General features: G+C 43.5%; 1 protein-coding gene across 11 annotated transcripts in view; it reads left to right on the top strand.

Annotated features, from left to right (window-relative positions):
- The window catches only part of LOC135898863 (copper-transporting ATPase 1-like), a 75,457-nt gene that overhangs the window by 35,036 nt on the left and 22,991 nt on the right, over nt 1-17,430 (top strand). For all 11 annotated transcript variants that reach the window (XR_010563434.2, XR_010563432.2, XR_010563430.2 and 8 more), the window contains 6 exons: nt 126-359; nt 735-875; nt 2,427-2,615; nt 7,026-7,208; nt 14,397-14,667; nt 17,027-17,179. Coding sequence is in view for 4 of the 11 variants with exons in the window: in XM_065428037.2 (XP_065284109.2) it covers nt 126-359; nt 735-875; nt 2,427-2,615; nt 7,026-7,208; nt 14,397-14,667; nt 17,027-17,179 (1,171 nt within the window). In the remaining 7 variants the exon portion in view is untranslated. The remainder of the gene's footprint in view (nt 1-125; nt 360-734; nt 876-2,426; nt 2,616-7,025; nt 7,209-14,396; nt 14,668-17,026; nt 17,180-17,430) is intronic.

The raw sequence follows: 17,430 nt of genomic DNA, 5'->3' as shown, positions 1-17,430 counted from the left end.
GCTTACACACATGGTAGGCATAGGAGAACCTGATTGTTGCAAGCAACTGTGTATATATCTGGTTTCTTAGAAAGGACATCATAATTTGAAAGGTTGCTCATGAATTCACTTTATTGGGGTTGTAGGTTGTGCCTGGAGCAAAGATACCAGTGGATGGGAGAGTGTGCATGGGTCACTCTGTTGTTGATGAGGCACTTATCACAGGCGAATCCATGCCTGTGCCCAAGAAAGTTGGTGACCAGGTTATTGGCGGTTCTATCAACGGCAAGGGTGTCCTTCTGATCATCGCCACCCATGTTGGGAAGGACACCGCACTCTCACAGATTGTGCGGCTTGTTGAGGAGGCCCAGACATCCAAGGTAAGTCCTGAATCATCTGCTAGAACTGGGTACGTATGTAGCATGCTGCGAAAAAGACTCCCAGAACACGCTTTCTGTGCCCTTTATACTGTCTCCTCTTTTTGTACATGCATGGTGTAGGCAGAGGCATATTTATTTATGCTATATTCAGGACCATGCAATTACATTACCTTTTTTGTCTGTGCCTTCTGAGTGGGAAAAGTCCACACTGTCCAGAGAGCCTTCTCTGAATTCTATACTGAGTGTGGCATCTATGTTTGAGTCAGAGTAAAATGGTTCTTCTGCCTAATCTGCGGGGTCACGTACACCAAGCTCTTGTAATATATTCCTTAAATGCTTTATCTTATGCATCTTTATGTTATTGTTTCTATGCAGGCTCCAATTCAACAGCTAGCAGACAAAATAGCTGGCTACTTTGTTCCCGGTGTGGTACTGGTTTCGCTGCTGACATTGTTTTGTTGGGTCCTAATTGGATTTCACAATGTTGAGTACATCACACGGTTCTTCAAGAGACAGGTGACAGTTGTTTCGGATTTGTATTGCTTTACTGAATGACTTATCATGACAGAACAATGCATGATTTTTTTAGGTTATACAGTTAACTGCCTGCAAGGCTCTTGAACACTTTCTTGGTTATATACATTTGTGTGTTGCAATAGTGATAATATCGTGCTCTCTTGGGTTAGTTCATTTCCTAAGGTTCTGCTTGAACTCAGTCTGCTTTTCTAGCAGTGATATTTAAGAACTTCAACCTTGCTTTGCGAAGGGACGATCAATATTCAATGGGATGCTGATTCTCCTGGATTGCTTTCTAAATGGTCCTTCACATGGTTGTCAGCCGCTCGAACTGATGCTGAATGTCTCTAAGCTGTAATTTTATTACTGTATTTACTCGAATCTAACGTGCACTTTTTTTCTTATAAAACAGGTCCGAAATTGCGTGTGCGTTAGAATCGAGTACAACCCTAAATCTGTGTTACCGTATCACCATCGCCATTTCAAGAGGGCCACCTTATACGTGCTAGAGCCTAACTACCATAGCTTCCTCCATGTTCTGTAGTATGTGTGCTTAGGTTAGTCCATCATCAGTCTTCCCGTTTTCTGCATTTGCTCTATCAGCATGGAAGTGCTGACTGTGGAGACACGCGGAGTGTTCATCTTGTTCATCACGATGCCGCAATTAAAAGGAAAATGATCACATGTGCAGAGACGGGCGAAAATCGGGCCGCATCACTGGCGTTTGGTGTTCTCGAAACTTCCGTGCGGGACTGGCACAAACAGAAAAAGAGCATTCTACTGTGGTAGCTGCTGCGTAGGCACGGCTGCATGGTGCCTATCTTGAAAGCAAAGCAATCTGCGATGAAGACAGTCTACACGTCTAGGCGGACTGTGCTGGGTTCACGTTGAAGCGAGGGACTGCACAGAGGTCAATTCGCTCGCTCCTACTACCGCACTTTCTCACTCCAGCGTTCTGATAAAAAGTGTCCACAGTCATTGAGTGAGATGTGTTCATGTGTGCTTGTGTACATGTGACACCATGCTTGTTAATTTAGTCAGTAAGCGAACGTATAAAAGTTTATAGTGCCGGTAAAACTACTATCCTTACTTTTCGTATAGCTGTCTACTGCTTTGCAATTGCAATAAAGGCTTTGCCTTTCAGGTGAAACTGCGACTTTCTTTATTTATCGCAACTCTAGTGCATTGGGAGTAAATCCTTGTTTTTCCAAATGAGAAAAGTTGTATTTCTGTATGAAATAATGAGGCACGCGGTACTGTAAAGGACTTTTTTTAGGTGATGGCGAACAGGTGCACGTTACAATCGAGGGAGCTTTTTCTTCTCCTTTTTTTTGGTGATGGAAAACGGGTGCATGTTAAAATCAAGTAAATACAGTAGTTATTTCTTAAATGATCTTGAAACGTTGGTATAACTATTGCAACAGTACTACACCTTGCGCCACAAGCATGTTTCAATGGCACTGCAGTGGTGTCAGGTGTAAAGAAGGAATGCTTTTCTTATACAATTAATGTCTTCCATTGTTGACGCAGAGTCTCTTAACTATTGTGCAGCGATATCATGACACGGACAGTGAGCTCATCTTCCAATTTGCGTTCCAATGCGCACTGACTGTGCTGTCCATCGCGTGCCCTTGCTCGTTGGGTCTGGCAACACCCACTGCCGTCATGGTTGGCACGGGCGTTGGGGCATCCAATGGAATTCTAATCAAAGGAGGAGAGCCACTTGAAATTCTCCATAAGGTGAGCTTGATTGCACAGCTTTCATGGGACTTAACCTGAACGCGCATGGCATGTCTTTAGTCTTGGCATTACACTCAACGTCCAATTTTTCGGACTTCCTAGGGGCCGCAAGAACGTCTGCCAAATCCGGCAGTCCAAAAAAAAAAAAATTAATGTGTGCCTTTTACTGTCCCCAAGGGCTCAAATCGCCCCAAGCACATCCGAAATAGCTCTGAAGGCCTGCCAGTACACATATTAGGCATATCGGGGCTCTTACTTTGAGCCAGGGTGTCTACCAACCGAGAAAAACTGGGATAACGAGGAATTCTCAGGAATTTTGAATAGGCTGGAAATACTCAAGGAAATTTCAGGAAACTTGTGCTTCTGTCAGGGAAAATTAGCTGTAGTTCTGACGTAGTAGTTCTCCGGAAACCCGCAAGGTGGAGAGAAGTAATGAATAAAGGGAAAATCAGACATCCACCCGTTCGTAGCAATTGCTACAGAGGAAACCCAAACAGTTTCCTCGAACGAAAAGCCTCAGGGTTGAAGAAAAATTCATCCTGGTCCGGGACTCGAACCCGGGACCACCGCCTTTCCAGGGCAGCCGCTCTACCATCTGAGCTTACCAGGCGGCTAGCAGATGGCAGGGCGAAGTCGAATTTGTCGACAACACGAAGCAAAGACAAGTGTTTGACGTAGTAGTTCTGCGGAAACCCGCAAGGTGGAGAGAAGTAATGAATAAAGGGAAAATCAGACATCCACCCGTTCGTAGCAATTGCTACAAAGGTCCCGGTCTGATTTTCCTTAAGTCCCGGTCTGATTTTCCCTTTATTCATTACTTCTCTCTACCATGCGGGTTTCCGCAGAACTACATCAAACACTTGTTTTTGCTTCGTGTTGTCGACAAATTCGACTTCGCCCTGCCATCTGCTAGCCGCCTGGTTAGCTCAGACGGTAGAGTGGCTGCCCCGGAAAGGCGGTGGTCCCGGGTTCGAGTCCCGGACCAGGACGAATTTTTCTTCAACCCTGAGGCTTTTCGTTAGAGGAACCCGTATGGGTTTCCTCTGTAGCAATTGCTACGAAGGGGTGGATGTCTGATTTTTCCTTTATTCAGCTGTAGTTTTATTGAAAGGGAACGAAAGTCGTGCTAATGCTGGCTTCGAGTAACAGAGAGGGTTCGTAACAAATCATGTTTGATGCCGTGCCGTCTGCTGTAGGAGTGCCAGTGTCAATGACAGATTTTCCGGATGCCCGATTTTGGGGAAATGCCCGATAATTCGGATGGCTTCGCGACCCGCTACACCCTATAGAGTCAATTCATATAAACGTCTGAAATTTGGGATGCAAAAATCCTTTGCCGTTTGATTTTCCAGACTTTTTGCCGTGACTGCACGTCCGAAACGACATCAATCAAAGCCACCACCACCGCCATTTTGATTATCTCGCCGCCCCAAACCGGCGCTCTCACACGCAGATCTGGTGGCAGCCAAAGCCACCACCACAACAACGCCAGGCCGAGCTGCTTCGACGTTCGCTATTAAGCATCTTGCGGTTCAATGCTATGGTTTTCATTGAAAGAATTCATGACTGTCTTCAGTGGCACCGACTCCGCCTTTGCAATCCTCGCGATTGGCTTTGAAGCACGGAAAGTACAACGCATTGCATAATGCAGGTTTCCGAAAGTCAGCTTCGCCTTAATACAGAAATGTGACGTGGTGAAGCATACTCAAAGTATTGCGGTGAAGCTTAACAACCGTGGGAAGGGGCAATTGCCACTGGACATATGTATTTCTTAATTATACACGCATGCACACGCCGTCTTCTGTCACACTACGAGCACCAATTTTTTTTGGACGGGCCTGTGGTGATTTGAGCCCCATGGGGGCAGTAAAAGGCATGCATTCGTTTTTATAGTGAAGCTGTATACCTCTACCGTCCAACAAATTTTCGTGTCGTTGGTGTGGCAAAAAAACTCCCCATACGTGGGCCGATCCCGAAGGTAGTGCAATGTCAGGCCGACCCATGGCTGAGGTGCAGTTCACCGTTAAGGGGCTCACATATACAGCTTCATTGATCATCCTTCTTCACAGAGTGAAAGGGCACTGAGTTCTTTCTGATTGTTCGATTTTTCGGACATTTTCACTGCCCCTAGGGAGCCAGAAAAATCGGCTGTTGACTGTACAACTGTCCAAGAGGATACTTCATATGGTCCGTGTGGTGAACTTGTGGTGGAAGGAGGGCGAGAATAGAGAGGACTGACACATTAAGGAATGAACGGGAAAGGAGGTGTGCTGCCGCTTCTTTGAAGGAGCTTGAGCTCAAAAAAACTAAGCGTTGGCTCACGCCGATAGGCAGGTGTCCCTCATCCCAAACAAAATAAACTCTTTAAATCAGTGAAATGCAACACTGAGGCGTTGTGCACAGGCTGACAGTATGCCAGGACAGTTGAGGTTGACTATCTAGCTGCTGAGAGAGATTCTCACTTGTGACATTGTTCAGGCCTCATACCAATGAGCTTGCTATCAGTTGATAGAAATAGCTCATATTCGAAAATATTTACTTCTGTATGTATCTCCTTTCATTCGTATTTGAAAATGTTTGACGTGATTTACAATGGGCTTTGCTATCTTTTCCAAAGGTATTTTATTAGCTGTGCATTTTACTAACCCTCCCTTCTGTTTTTTTTTTTTCGAAAGAAACACTACTCCTTACTATTCAAACTGGATTAAGTCATTTTTTATTTTTAACATGCTTACTAGAGAGTGACAGCATCAGGTGACATGGTGTCAGCCCGACTTGACATAATACAAACTTCTGTGCCACTCAGGAAATTTTGCAAAGGCACTTAGGGAAAACTTGGAAAACATGGGGAATTTGGAAATGTCAACTTGGTAGACACCCTGTTTTATAGGACACTGCGGATGCACGCGTCTGTGATTAAGGATTGCTGTACTAACCGTGTCTCGTGACAATTGCCCCTATCCATTCGTAGTATACTTCCCCGCGTTACTTTACACATGCTTTACTGTGTATACTTAGGCAAAGCTGACTTTTGGGAACCAACATTATGCAGCGCGTCATTCCTTCCAAGCTTCGGAAGCATTAGCAACAATTACAAAGGCACAATCTGTGCCATTGCTGACAGCAAAGAAAAACATGGCACTGAACAGCTTGAAGCTTTGTAGCGAATGTCGAAGCAGCTAGGCATACCATTGCAGTGATGGTGGTTACGGTTACCAGTAGATCTGTATGCGAGAGCGCTGTTTTGAGGGGAGAAATAATAAAAATGACACCGCAACAAGTCCAGAAAATCGGACAGCGAAGGCCTTTTGCGTCCGAATTTTCAGACAATCTTATACATTGACTCTGTGGGACAGGTGGCAGTGCCACAAAGACATCTGAATTATCTGGCATCGGGGAATTATCAGGCAGAAGCGGGGCATCTGGAAAATCAATCATTGACTGTACTTTAAGGTACGCCAGAAAGAGACATTAAGTTATACTAGATTGGTAGGTTGTAGATGTAGTATTGCAAAGACATCAATCTTATCTTTAGCAAAGTCATGGTGTGATACCAGAAATGGTCAAAAAATGCACGACAGATGGCACTGCCAAGTTTAGCTTCCCATGTTTACTCCCTGCTTTGTCACAGACTTTGGTAGTGCCTGCTCAAAGGATTATATTCCATCAGAATTGTGAAACAATAATGTGTCATAACCTGGTAACTTTTACGGATTTTGTGTTGACAGAATTTGCCGACAAATACATGAAAATGTCTCGGTGCAGACTATGCAAATGCATTACAGTGACACTTATGGCATAATATGATAAGTAATACTATTGGTTGCTAAATTCAGTATGTGTAATTTCTTTTGCATTCATTTTGCCGGCAAGCAATCAATATCCTTTTGATGAAAAATTGCAGATGAACTCTCAATAGAGTGACAATCTGCTACTTGAACCTGATTTAGTGTTACTGTGCACTGGGGGGGTCTCTTTAGATGACTTAGGTTATAAAAGGCAAAAAGGAAGTGATGACTTTAGGAAGAAAATGGAACAAGCCTGCATGTGTGAGACTTGCTGTGAAGAAATCTGGTCTCACCCATAGGAGTAACAAATACAACTATTTATGTATTGTTGATTCTTGAGGAATAAAACTCAGCTGCTATCTGAGCACTCGTGGCATCTGTTTAAATTTTTTATTTTTTTGCATGTATTTCTCATGCTGCTGTTTCAGTATGTTGAACCATTTCAGCTATTGCTGACTCAAGTGAATTTGTGTCAAATCTCACATTTACTGTATACACAATTCTAGCAAGCTTGTGCTTGTATTTCTTCATATACTATACACGTTTTCCATTTATCTGATTGTGCTTGACATTTATTTCTTTTTCATTTGGGTGGAGTTTTATAGTGTGAAAATATTTACAGGTTGGTTGCGTAGTGTTCGACAAGACAGGCACTCTCACAAACGGTATGCCAGTGCTGACGCGCATGACGCTGCTGGTTGGAACTAGAGTCTGTTCTTTCACTAAGCTACTGCTCCTGGCTGGAACAGCCGAGGCGAACAGTGAGCACCCCATAGGAACTGCCATCACTAAGTTTGTCAAAGAGGTGAGTGCTACCCCACTACTTTATCAAAATTGTCTCAAGGCTAGTCTGTTTAGAATTACACTCAACTGATGAGCTTACATAACAGTGAAGCTAGAGCAGAGAGGACCAGGAGAGTTGTGCTGGAGGCTGCTTTACCAGGGTCTTAGGTGGTGAAGCACTCCCATTGTGAAGGGGGCTGTTGTCCGCTGAAGGCTACTGTCTGAATAAACAGTTTCTTTTTCCTCAGAAATTTGATGTGAGGAAGTAACTGATATCCTATGTTTGACAGATACAGTAGAATTTTGTTGATACGATTCTGTTTAATACGTTTTCAGATAATTAGTTTTTCTTCTTTTTCTGGCCAACATCCCATAGGAGCAATATTTTTTCATACGATTTGTGCGATCATGTTTTAACCTGAAGTTGGATAATACAACTGCAGTGGTGGGCTTTTACTGGTTTTTCTAAAGCTAATAAATTTATGTTCGTGTGTACCAGCTTAAATAACATTCCAACGACCCACAAACAACGGGTTAAGCCTCTGCCACACTGGAGGAAAAAAGCATGCGGCACACTGCTGGTGATAAACACTGACTGTTGGTGTTCTGCTGCTCAGTTGAACGAGGAAATGGTGCGACTTCTTTTTTTAAGTTGCCGAAGAACTTTTTACGGACATTAAAAGAAGTTCAGTGCAAACTGACAAGCTATTTCACTGATGCTGAATAAAAGTGTATTGGCTGCGGTTCGCATGGTGTAGAGTGATGCTGCTCTGCATAACGTGTTATGCAGAGCGGTATCACTGGACACTACACGAACTTTCACTATTCAGTTTGTCACCGAGTACACCTATATTCATACATTTTGGTGCTTACTTTGGCTAATGCGACTGTCGGATAATATATTATATTTTCCAGTTTTTGTGAAGATTATATCAATGAGATTGTACTGTAGATGCATACTCAGAGGCGACTTTCTAAGAACAAATTTAATGCTACCATAAAATTGAGATTAGCATTCCAACATGGTAACTTACAGTAGCTGATGGATTTTTCGAACTCCAAAAATCTGTACTTGGTGGATATCCTGGACTTCATAAATGCACCGTCAGGGTTCCTATAGAGCTAATGCATTTTCACTACCGTTACCTGTGACAAATTTTGGCCGTAAAGTTCGATTTTCCAGACTAAATCACTCGTTCCGAGCCATGCTACCCGATCTTGGAGGCTGCCATATTGGATTTTCCCCTGCCTTGGCTTACAGTGGCTCGGTCTATAGCGTCCAAGATTGGAAGCTCATGCCATCCTCCTTGCACTTCCTTGGCTGACAAAATGCTCCAGGGGATGGCACTTTTCCTTTTTTCTTCTTTTGGTCAGCGCTATCAGCATTATCACTTAATGCAGGATGTTTTCATTCCCCCCCCCCCCCCCCCCCTAAGGTTTCGGTTGCTTTTGCACATGGTGCATCCACTGGGCAGGTGTGTCTTGGAGACACTGCATCCTTGTGTGTGTTTGTGTGGCTTTGCATTTGTGTGATCAGCGCCACCTCCTGTGCTTTTGTGACAGCCAAATGGTGTGAAGAAACATGGCTCGTATCTTCGATCTCTATGGCAAACTCCATTGGCAGATATCACCAACGCGGTGGCGCTCTTGTCGACTGTATATAGAGACGATGTCACTGTTGAGCAAATCCAAGCAAGCCTGATCGCTTCCAAGTGTAGTTTGAAGCAGGGCATTATTGGAGATTCTATTTTGAGTCCCCTCTAAACCTGATAAATGTTTTTGACTGATCAAATTTTTTTGGACTGTTTGATTTTTTGTACTATATTTTGCTCTCCATGGGATCCGAAAAATTGGTCGGCGCTATGTATAATACAGACACTTTGCACCTTCATATCTTGAGCAATGCCCTTTGTTTTTGTGCACACACTTTTATGTCATTTTCTTCCCTTCTCTTCACAAACTACACTGACCTATACACAACATCATATTGCGAAAATTGCCATAGCACACTAGACGTATATCACTTGCTCTGGCCGTGTGGTTGGACCCACGCAAACAAGACCCAAGACTCCGTCAGGCTACAACAAGCATTACGTAGCACGGACCTGCGGAGCAGCTCTGGGCCATCCAGTGAGCCCACAATGCGGCCAGGGAGTTAAAACTCCCGGTCCCAATGTGGGAGTAGCCCGCTTTATGGGGCCTTGCGCCCCGTAGCTCGCAGGACCTTTCAGTAAAGTTATTTCATCCATCCATCCGTCCGTCCGTCCGTCCGTCCGTCCGTCCGTCCGTCCATTATTACCAGTATTACTATTGGTCTACTACCACGAAGCTTACATGCTAATCATCTGTTGCATTGTTTATTTGGTGTCTTCACGTAAGCAATGCTGTCAGCAGTACTGCTGTCAGCCACCTTCAGGGCTGGCATATGTCAACAAGAGGGAACACGAGGGTAGCTGCTGTTGTAATTCAGTTAGTAGATTGCTGCAAATTCACATGTGAGGTTCCAGGGTGTCTACCAACCAGGAAAACTGCGAATTCTTGGGGATTTTGAGTAGTCTGGAAAAACTCAGGAAAAAGTCCGGGAATTTTTTTATTTCTTATTTATTCAGAATACCCCTAAAGGTTCTCTCGCAGAAGGGTATTACATAGGGGGGGGGGGATGCAGTAACGCATACAGATGCGAATACAGATGCGTTTAACAAATGAGTAATAAGTCTAGAAAAAAAAAAGAAAACTGGAATTGATAAACTATAATAACAAACAATTAAAATAATATAAGGCCAACAACATTGTCGTAGTGCTAATAATAATCAGAAGTGTGTATAAATAGAGAATATGAATCACAAGCACACAAATGGAGGGTAATCTGGTTCATAGAAAGCAGTCAGGCCATGAATGTATAACAAATCAGAAAACACAACATGTGAACTTAAAAGGAAAAGGCAAAACACTGCAATAAAAATAGGAACACCCAATAAAAATATGCATGTTACACAGAAGACAAGAACATTTTTTAATACCATTTGTAGTGTAGAAAAATGGGTGGGGGGACGTGACACAAGAAAGGTTTACGCACTTTCATTAATGATGCTTTAAATGGTCCGTGGGGCGAATGAGTGGCGGAAGGAGGACAAGAACAGGAAGGACCTACACACTGAAGAATGATGGGGAAAGGAAGCGTGCTGTCACCGTTTTGAAGGAGCTTGAGCTCAAAAAACAAAGTGTTGGCTGATGCCGAGATGCAGGTGTCCCTCATCCACACCAAAATAAACTTTTTAAAGCAGTGAAACACAACACTGAGCGTCCTGCGTGGGCTGAGAGTATGTCAGGACAGTTGAGGTTGACTTACGAGCTGTTGAGAGAGAATCTCAATTGTGACAAAGTTCGGGCCTCATACCAGTGAGCTTGCTATCAGTTGATAGAAATAGCTCATATTCGAAAATATTTGCTTCTGTATGCATCTCCTTTTTATTCGTATTTGAGAATGTCCAACTTTATTTGCAATTTTTTTTTAAGACATTGACGAAGCTTCGACAAGTACAATGATTCCACCGTGACTCGCGGCTGCAGCGGGACTCTACAACCACGAAATCCAAACCTGGGCCGTCCAGCAGGTCTCGGCGGCTCTTGAAAGACAAAGGCCGAGCGAAACCGGCAGAACGTTGCCCCCTTAAGGCGACTGACCGTGGAAGTAACACGCTGTTAGATACGGGGCCGTTTCCTGAGCCTACTTCGAGTTCCCCAGGCCACATCGAATCGCACCTCAGCTAATAAAGGAGAGCAGAAGCACGGATGCCACATTCCTGAGGCACGACACGTGCAAACAAGTTGGCGGACCCCACTTCGTGTGCAGCCGGGGAAGCTATTTATTTATTTATTTATTTATTCAAAATACCCCCAAAGGCCCTCATTACGAGGGTATTACATGGGGGGGGGGGTTCAATCACAAGCACTGGTTGTAGTTTGTACATACTAAAAACAAGAGAGGTTAACAGAAGTAATAATACAGTGAAACATAGTTAACATACAAGATAATTAGGTCACAATTATTACAGAGAAAACATTAGTACATATTAGGAGAACATAAGGCAACTGCACTAAAAACACCAACAAATATCGAAAAACACTGTAAAAGTCCCCAAAAAGAATAATAATACGATTAGTCGACAAGTCGTGAGCGAATTAAATGTTGAAACTTAGTCAAGTCTGGTTCCGTGGCAATGACTGATGGTAAGGCGTTCCATTCAGTTATTGTGCGTGGTAAGAACGAAGATGCATAATGGGATGACTGGCAGTTAATGCGTTTGACTTTGTATGGATGGTCACGGCGTGGAAAAATAACTGTTGGTGACTGAAAGAAATCATCGTGAAGTGATGGATGGTGATAAAGCTTATGGAAAAGTGTTAGGCGAGAAATTTTACGGCGAAGTGCTAAGTTGTCCAAGTCAGCTTTATTCTTTAACGCGGTGACGCTGGTGTAACGTGAATAATCTGAAAATATAAATCGCGCAGCACGGTTCTGCAAGGCTTCGATGTTACTTATGATATACGTTTGTTCGGGATCCCAGATGGCAGACGCGTATTCTAGTTTAGGACGGATTAATGTTGTGTATGCTAGTTTTTTAACATGCATTGGGGCTTCTTTTAAGTTATGTTTAATAAGTCCGAGAGTACAATTTGAAGAGGCAAGGGTAAGGTTAATATGATTATTCCATGATAAGTTTGATTGAAGATTGATGCCAAGGTACTTGTAAGTAGTTGCGAGTTCCACAGGGTTGTTATCAAGGGAGTAGGTGGTTAGAATTCGTGGCCTATTGGTGAAAGACATGAGTTTAGTTTTCGAAATATTTAATGGCATTAACCAATTAGAACACCATGCACTTATTGCGTCCAGGTCAGTTTGTAGTAAGTGGCTATCGGTGTTACTTGTTACACATCGGTAAACTACACAATCGTCTGCAAATAGTCTGATTTTAGATGAAACGCAACTGGGTAAATCATTAATATAAATTAGAAAGAGTAAAGGACCAAGTACGCTGCCTTGTGGAACTCCAGACGTAACATCAGCATAACATGAGTTAGAATTGTTAACTGATGTAAACTGAATTCTAGATGAGAGAAAATCGGTGATCCATGCAATTATAGTAGGGTGAATGTTAAGCTGTGAAAGTTTAAGTACTAACCTATGGTGTGGAACACGGTCAAATGCCTTAGAAAAATCTAAAAATATTGCGTCAACTTGGAACCCGGCGTCTATTAGTGCGTGTATGTCGTTAATAAATCCGGCAAGTTGTGTGTCACATGAGTAGCCCTTGCGAAAACCGCGCTGATGCTTAAAAATAATGTTATGGTCTTCAAGGAAGTTGATTACTTGACTGTGTATGATATGTTCGAGTAATTTACAAATAGTGCTGGTTAAGGAGATGGGACGATAATTAAGGGGAGAAGCGCGATCACCTGATTTGAAAATGGGTATTATTTTAGCAATGCGCCAGTCATTAGGAATACCACCAGTTGATAGTGACTGGGAAAATAGAGCTGTTAACAGAGGACAAATACTATGCGATGTATTCTTTAAAATTTTATTGTTGAAACCTAGATGGTCGGCACTAGATGACATTTTAAGATTGGTTAGTAGAGATAAAACACCAGCCTCACTGATGTCTACCTCATGCATTGTGATTCCCACTAATGTCTTTAAAGTTGGCAATGAGTTAATGTTTTCATGAGTGAAAATTGTTACAAACGTATCATTAAGAAGTTGAGCGCAATCTGATTCTTCGGGAAGAATTCGGGAAGAATCACTGCTTGATTCTTCCCGAAAGTGAAGGGAAGGGACTCTTCCGTCCTGGCACTGTTGTGGGTAAAGTGGGTCCCGAAGAAAGACGGCTGTAATGCGCCGTGAAAACCTGGCAGCGTCGCCCCCACTTGACTATTGTGACCGCGCATTGCAAGTCAGCAAGGCAAGACAGCAGGGAGAAGAAAGCCCTCGGACAAACAACCGAGCAGCGACTCTCTTCGCCAGATGTGACTCCATCGCACGGGCGCCTACCATTGGCTGAACATGACGTGTCTTATCGACACCGAAGGGCTTAAAAGACGCAGACCGAGAGCATTCCTAGAGCATTCCTTGATTCATCTCGCTGGAACTTCTTGCAACGGGCCACAGCGTCCGATTTGCTGCCGGCCCATAATGACTTTAAGACTGTTCATTGACTCTCACTGTAAATAATGTAAATAAACCTCCCAAGTGTTTCATCTTGACGTCCTCCTCAACTCGTACAACGCACTGGAGTTGAGTAGAGACCAACCGCTGAGAAGACGTCAGGGCCCGCGTTGCGGCACCATTTAGTCATGGTGTCGTTCTGCAGGCGACTGAATAAGGTTGTTTCCTCCTCCTTGAAGACATTTCATTTGCGGTGCATTTTACTAATCCCTCCCTTCTATTCTCTTTTTGAATAACATAAACACTACTCCTTAGTATTCAAATTAGATTAGGCTTTTTAAAATTTTTTCCTATGCTTACAGAGAGTGACAGCATCGGGTGATATGGTTTCAGCCGATCGTGACATAAAACATAGTTCTGCATCACTCAGGAAATTTTGCAAGGGCACTCAGGGAAAACCTGGAAAACTCGGGGAATTAGGAAATGTCAACTTGGTAGACACCCTGGGATCACAAATTTTCAGGTTCATTTGTTGCCGATTATGCTGGCTTTTGTCGCATTTTCTTTCCCTCTATTGTCCCTCCAATTCCAAACTTTAACCCAATGTCCTGTTACAGCTAAACAACTTCAACCCTCTATGCTTTGTTTTTGTTGTTTTTGTCTTACTTGATTTGCTGTTCATCTTCCATGGTCACTCAGTCGCTACTCTGAGCATGAGGTGGCTGTTTCAGTTCCTAGTAGTGGTGTACATATTCTAATGATGGTAGGTAACTTCTATTTATGTGCCTATTAAAGAGCACCAGTTGGTTAATATTGATCCAGAGCTCTTTAATGCAGTGTCTGTCACACTCCCAGTGCTGCTTTAGTGTGTTAAACTCAGTCAATCAGCCGGTCAATCATTTTACCTGATTGTTAGCTATGCTGTTGTGTGTTCTTGCCACCTGATTCTAAAAAATACTACTCAGATTTGAACTTAGTCTTTATTGCCACAAACTGTAGAAAATTGGTTATGTTTAAGAGAGGTATATATTTTTCCCAATGCAGACTCTGAAGATCGATTCCCTCGGGAAGTGTGAGGACTTTGGGGCCGTCCCTGGTTGTGGTCTGCGGTGCCGTGTGTCTGGTGTGGATGCTTTGCTGGGCAACATTGTGGATTTGGAGCACCTTGTCACTAACAGCAAACACCCTCGCAGCAGCTATGTGGCTCCTTCAGAGGATGTGATGATTGACCGGTGGATACTGCCAGCCCACATGCGGGGTGACACCTTACTCAGTCCGCCCCAAAACATCTTGGTTGATGTGCCAGCCACTCAAGGTGTGCCATTATTTCAGGGCTTTCACTCACTAGCTCAGTTACATTTAGCGAAAATTCATAGAGAGCTGCTTACTATATCATTCGTCATGGCCATTCTGTACCTGCCAACTCCCTTTAATTTCTTTATTTTACTAATGTTGCTTCAAGTGCTACAAAAGGTAAAGTCAGTTCATGAAGAAACCTTGCTTGTCGATTTCTGACCATACCATTCAAAGTCTTCTGATTGTGAAAGGACGCCAGAGGAGTACTTACAGACACATTCTTAAAGCAGGTGAAATCGGCAGCAGCAATGTTATGGAAAAGGTCCCTTTGTTTTAATAACAATGTGTTGCTTGTAAGGCTCTGCTGTTTCAAGTTTTCTGCTGTTTATGTGCATTGGATACAGGTACTAAATCATCATTAATAAAGTGAATATGTAACCCGTGAAAGGCACTTGCTCAAGGCAATCTTTACAAAATGTGTACTAGCCCGTCTTCCCCATCTTGCTCCTCGGTCGATCTGCTAGATTTTTACAAATTTCAAAGTTGGCAGGTGTACCAGGCTGTGTCCTTGTAACCTAAAATCTTATCAGTTGAGTATAGTCCTTGGCCAAAAGTGGTACAATTTCACCTTTCACAGCATACAGCATTGGCAAAATTACAGACATTGTGCCGTGTATACAGCAGAGCTACTATGGGCTCAAAACAAGTGCGGAGAGCCCACTGTGCATCTTTGGCATTGTGCATTTCATGGAGAGGTTTTTGTGATTAAATATTAGGGGCACAATATGTATGAAGACATTGAAATGGAATGGGCCAAGATGAGTTGTGCTGCTCCTAACTTTAAAGAATACAGTGAAAGTTTATTGATATTTGCTGCATCAACTGAATTGATTGTTCAAGCTGGTAACATCTTAATGAAGTTAGTGTGGTAATGTACTGTAGAACTGTTCTGAAGTGTCGCAAACATACCGTATTTACACGATTGTAAGTCGACCTATTTATTTAAAGTTTAAAATCTGAAGTAGGGGGGTCGACTTACAAACGAAACCAAAATGTGGCACCGCCAAAAAAGCAAGACCAACGAGATATCAGGGGAGTTACTACATAGTTACAATTTTATGTTTGCTTTATGGCCCTACCCATAGCTTTCACTATCCTGTGCATTTATTAGTTTTTCGGAAGGGTTTTTCAACATTTTTTTGAGTTTTACCGAGCACACAACACTCGTAGATGGGTGTCGATAGTTGATGGAAGTGCCGCTGTTCCATTCGCAGCGGCACCCCAGGATGTCAGCGCTTGCAGCGCTTGATAGTTCATGGAAGAGCAGACATCGCTCACGTGTTTCTATTTCCCCGTAGCTCTTAGTTTGACGCCTTCAACTCGACTGCCGGCTACATGCTACTTCCATGCATCCTAAGTCGTCATGAGTGCTCCAGGCCCAGTAAACAATCGGCACTCGTTCACAGCAGCATTCAAGAGGACTGCCATCCTTTACGCAAAAGAAACAAATCACTGTGCAGCGGGTCGCAAGTTTGATGTTTCTGAACGGGTAGTGCGAGAGTGGCGACTGCAGCATAGTAAAATTTTCACCTGTGACGGCAAGCGAAGAATTTCCCATGGGCCAAAGTCGGGACGCTTTCCGGAGCTGTAGGCCAAGCTTGCGGGGTACGTTGCTGAAATGCGTGATCGGTCCCTGCCAGTGAAGTGCGACATGGTCATGAAACAAGCCCGGATCTTCGCCTTTTAAGGAACTGCTCTGCCGTGAGTAAAACGAGTGGCTGGCATCGGAAGACCGTGAACTTATGCCAACCGGACCTGTCAAAAGAGCCTCCCTGACGGTCGCGTATGGTAGGGTGCTTTGGGCGTGGGCTGCTGTTCCACAAGATGTCGTAGTGGGGTCGTTTGCCAAATGTAGAATTTCGCTGGACGACGACGTGCTGTGGGACCGTAGCAGCGGTGATTATGGCACAAGTGAAGACGAGTAGTCCAGTGACAATGCCAGCTACTAATAAATTTGCATTATAGAATACGCCCTCGGGTATGCTCTTTTTTTTTCTTTTTTTCCTGTCACGTGATATGGGGGGGTCGACACAATCATGTAAATACGGTAACTGTACCTGTTTCAGTGTATATGTTCTTTCTGCTTGGTATCATTTTTATACTTTTATACGGGGTTGATGCATTTGATGTGTTTTGTTTACCTCACCCAATAAAATTGAGTTTTATCCTTCTCATCAATACCTGAGGTAACATTTCAGCAGTGAGTCTTATTAGTTCATGGGCAGGCATGGTCCTGATAGTCCTGATATTTTACTGCTTCAGGCCCGTGTTGGGGGAGTCATAAATGCAAGTAAACCGTATGGGTTTGGGTTCTGCAGAAAACTTGGCCCCCCATGATGGCAGCAGCGTGGTTCTAATTGGAAACCGAGAATGGATGCATCGCAATGGCATTGCGGTTGAAATTGAAGTGAGCCACCTCATGGAGCAGCACGAAGAGAAGGGCGAGACAGTGGTTCTCTGTGCCATTGATGGTAATCAATCTCTTGACGGCATACCTTATTAGTCATGCTGTCTTGTGCTCAATGAATTCTGTTACACCAAGAACAGTTGATGTGCCTTAAGGTGTGAAAATGTGAGCTGCGCTATGCACAGTCAAAATATTTGGGTTGTCGCGATTATGCAGAATGCATGCTACAACGATGTGTATATTGCCATCTATTCCCGTTGACTTAAGCTTATGTGGTTTTTGCATACACTGGTTGCCTTGACATCATTGATGTAC

The sequence above is a fragment of the Dermacentor albipictus genome, chromosome 3 (assembly GCF_038994185.2).
Source record: "Dermacentor albipictus isolate Rhodes 1998 colony chromosome 3, USDA_Dalb.pri_finalv2, whole genome shotgun sequence".
Taxonomy (NCBI): domain Eukaryota; kingdom Metazoa; phylum Arthropoda; class Arachnida; order Ixodida; family Ixodidae; genus Dermacentor; species Dermacentor albipictus.
Note: the sequence above shows the minus strand (reverse complement) of the source record. Positions and strands in the feature narration are given on the sequence as shown.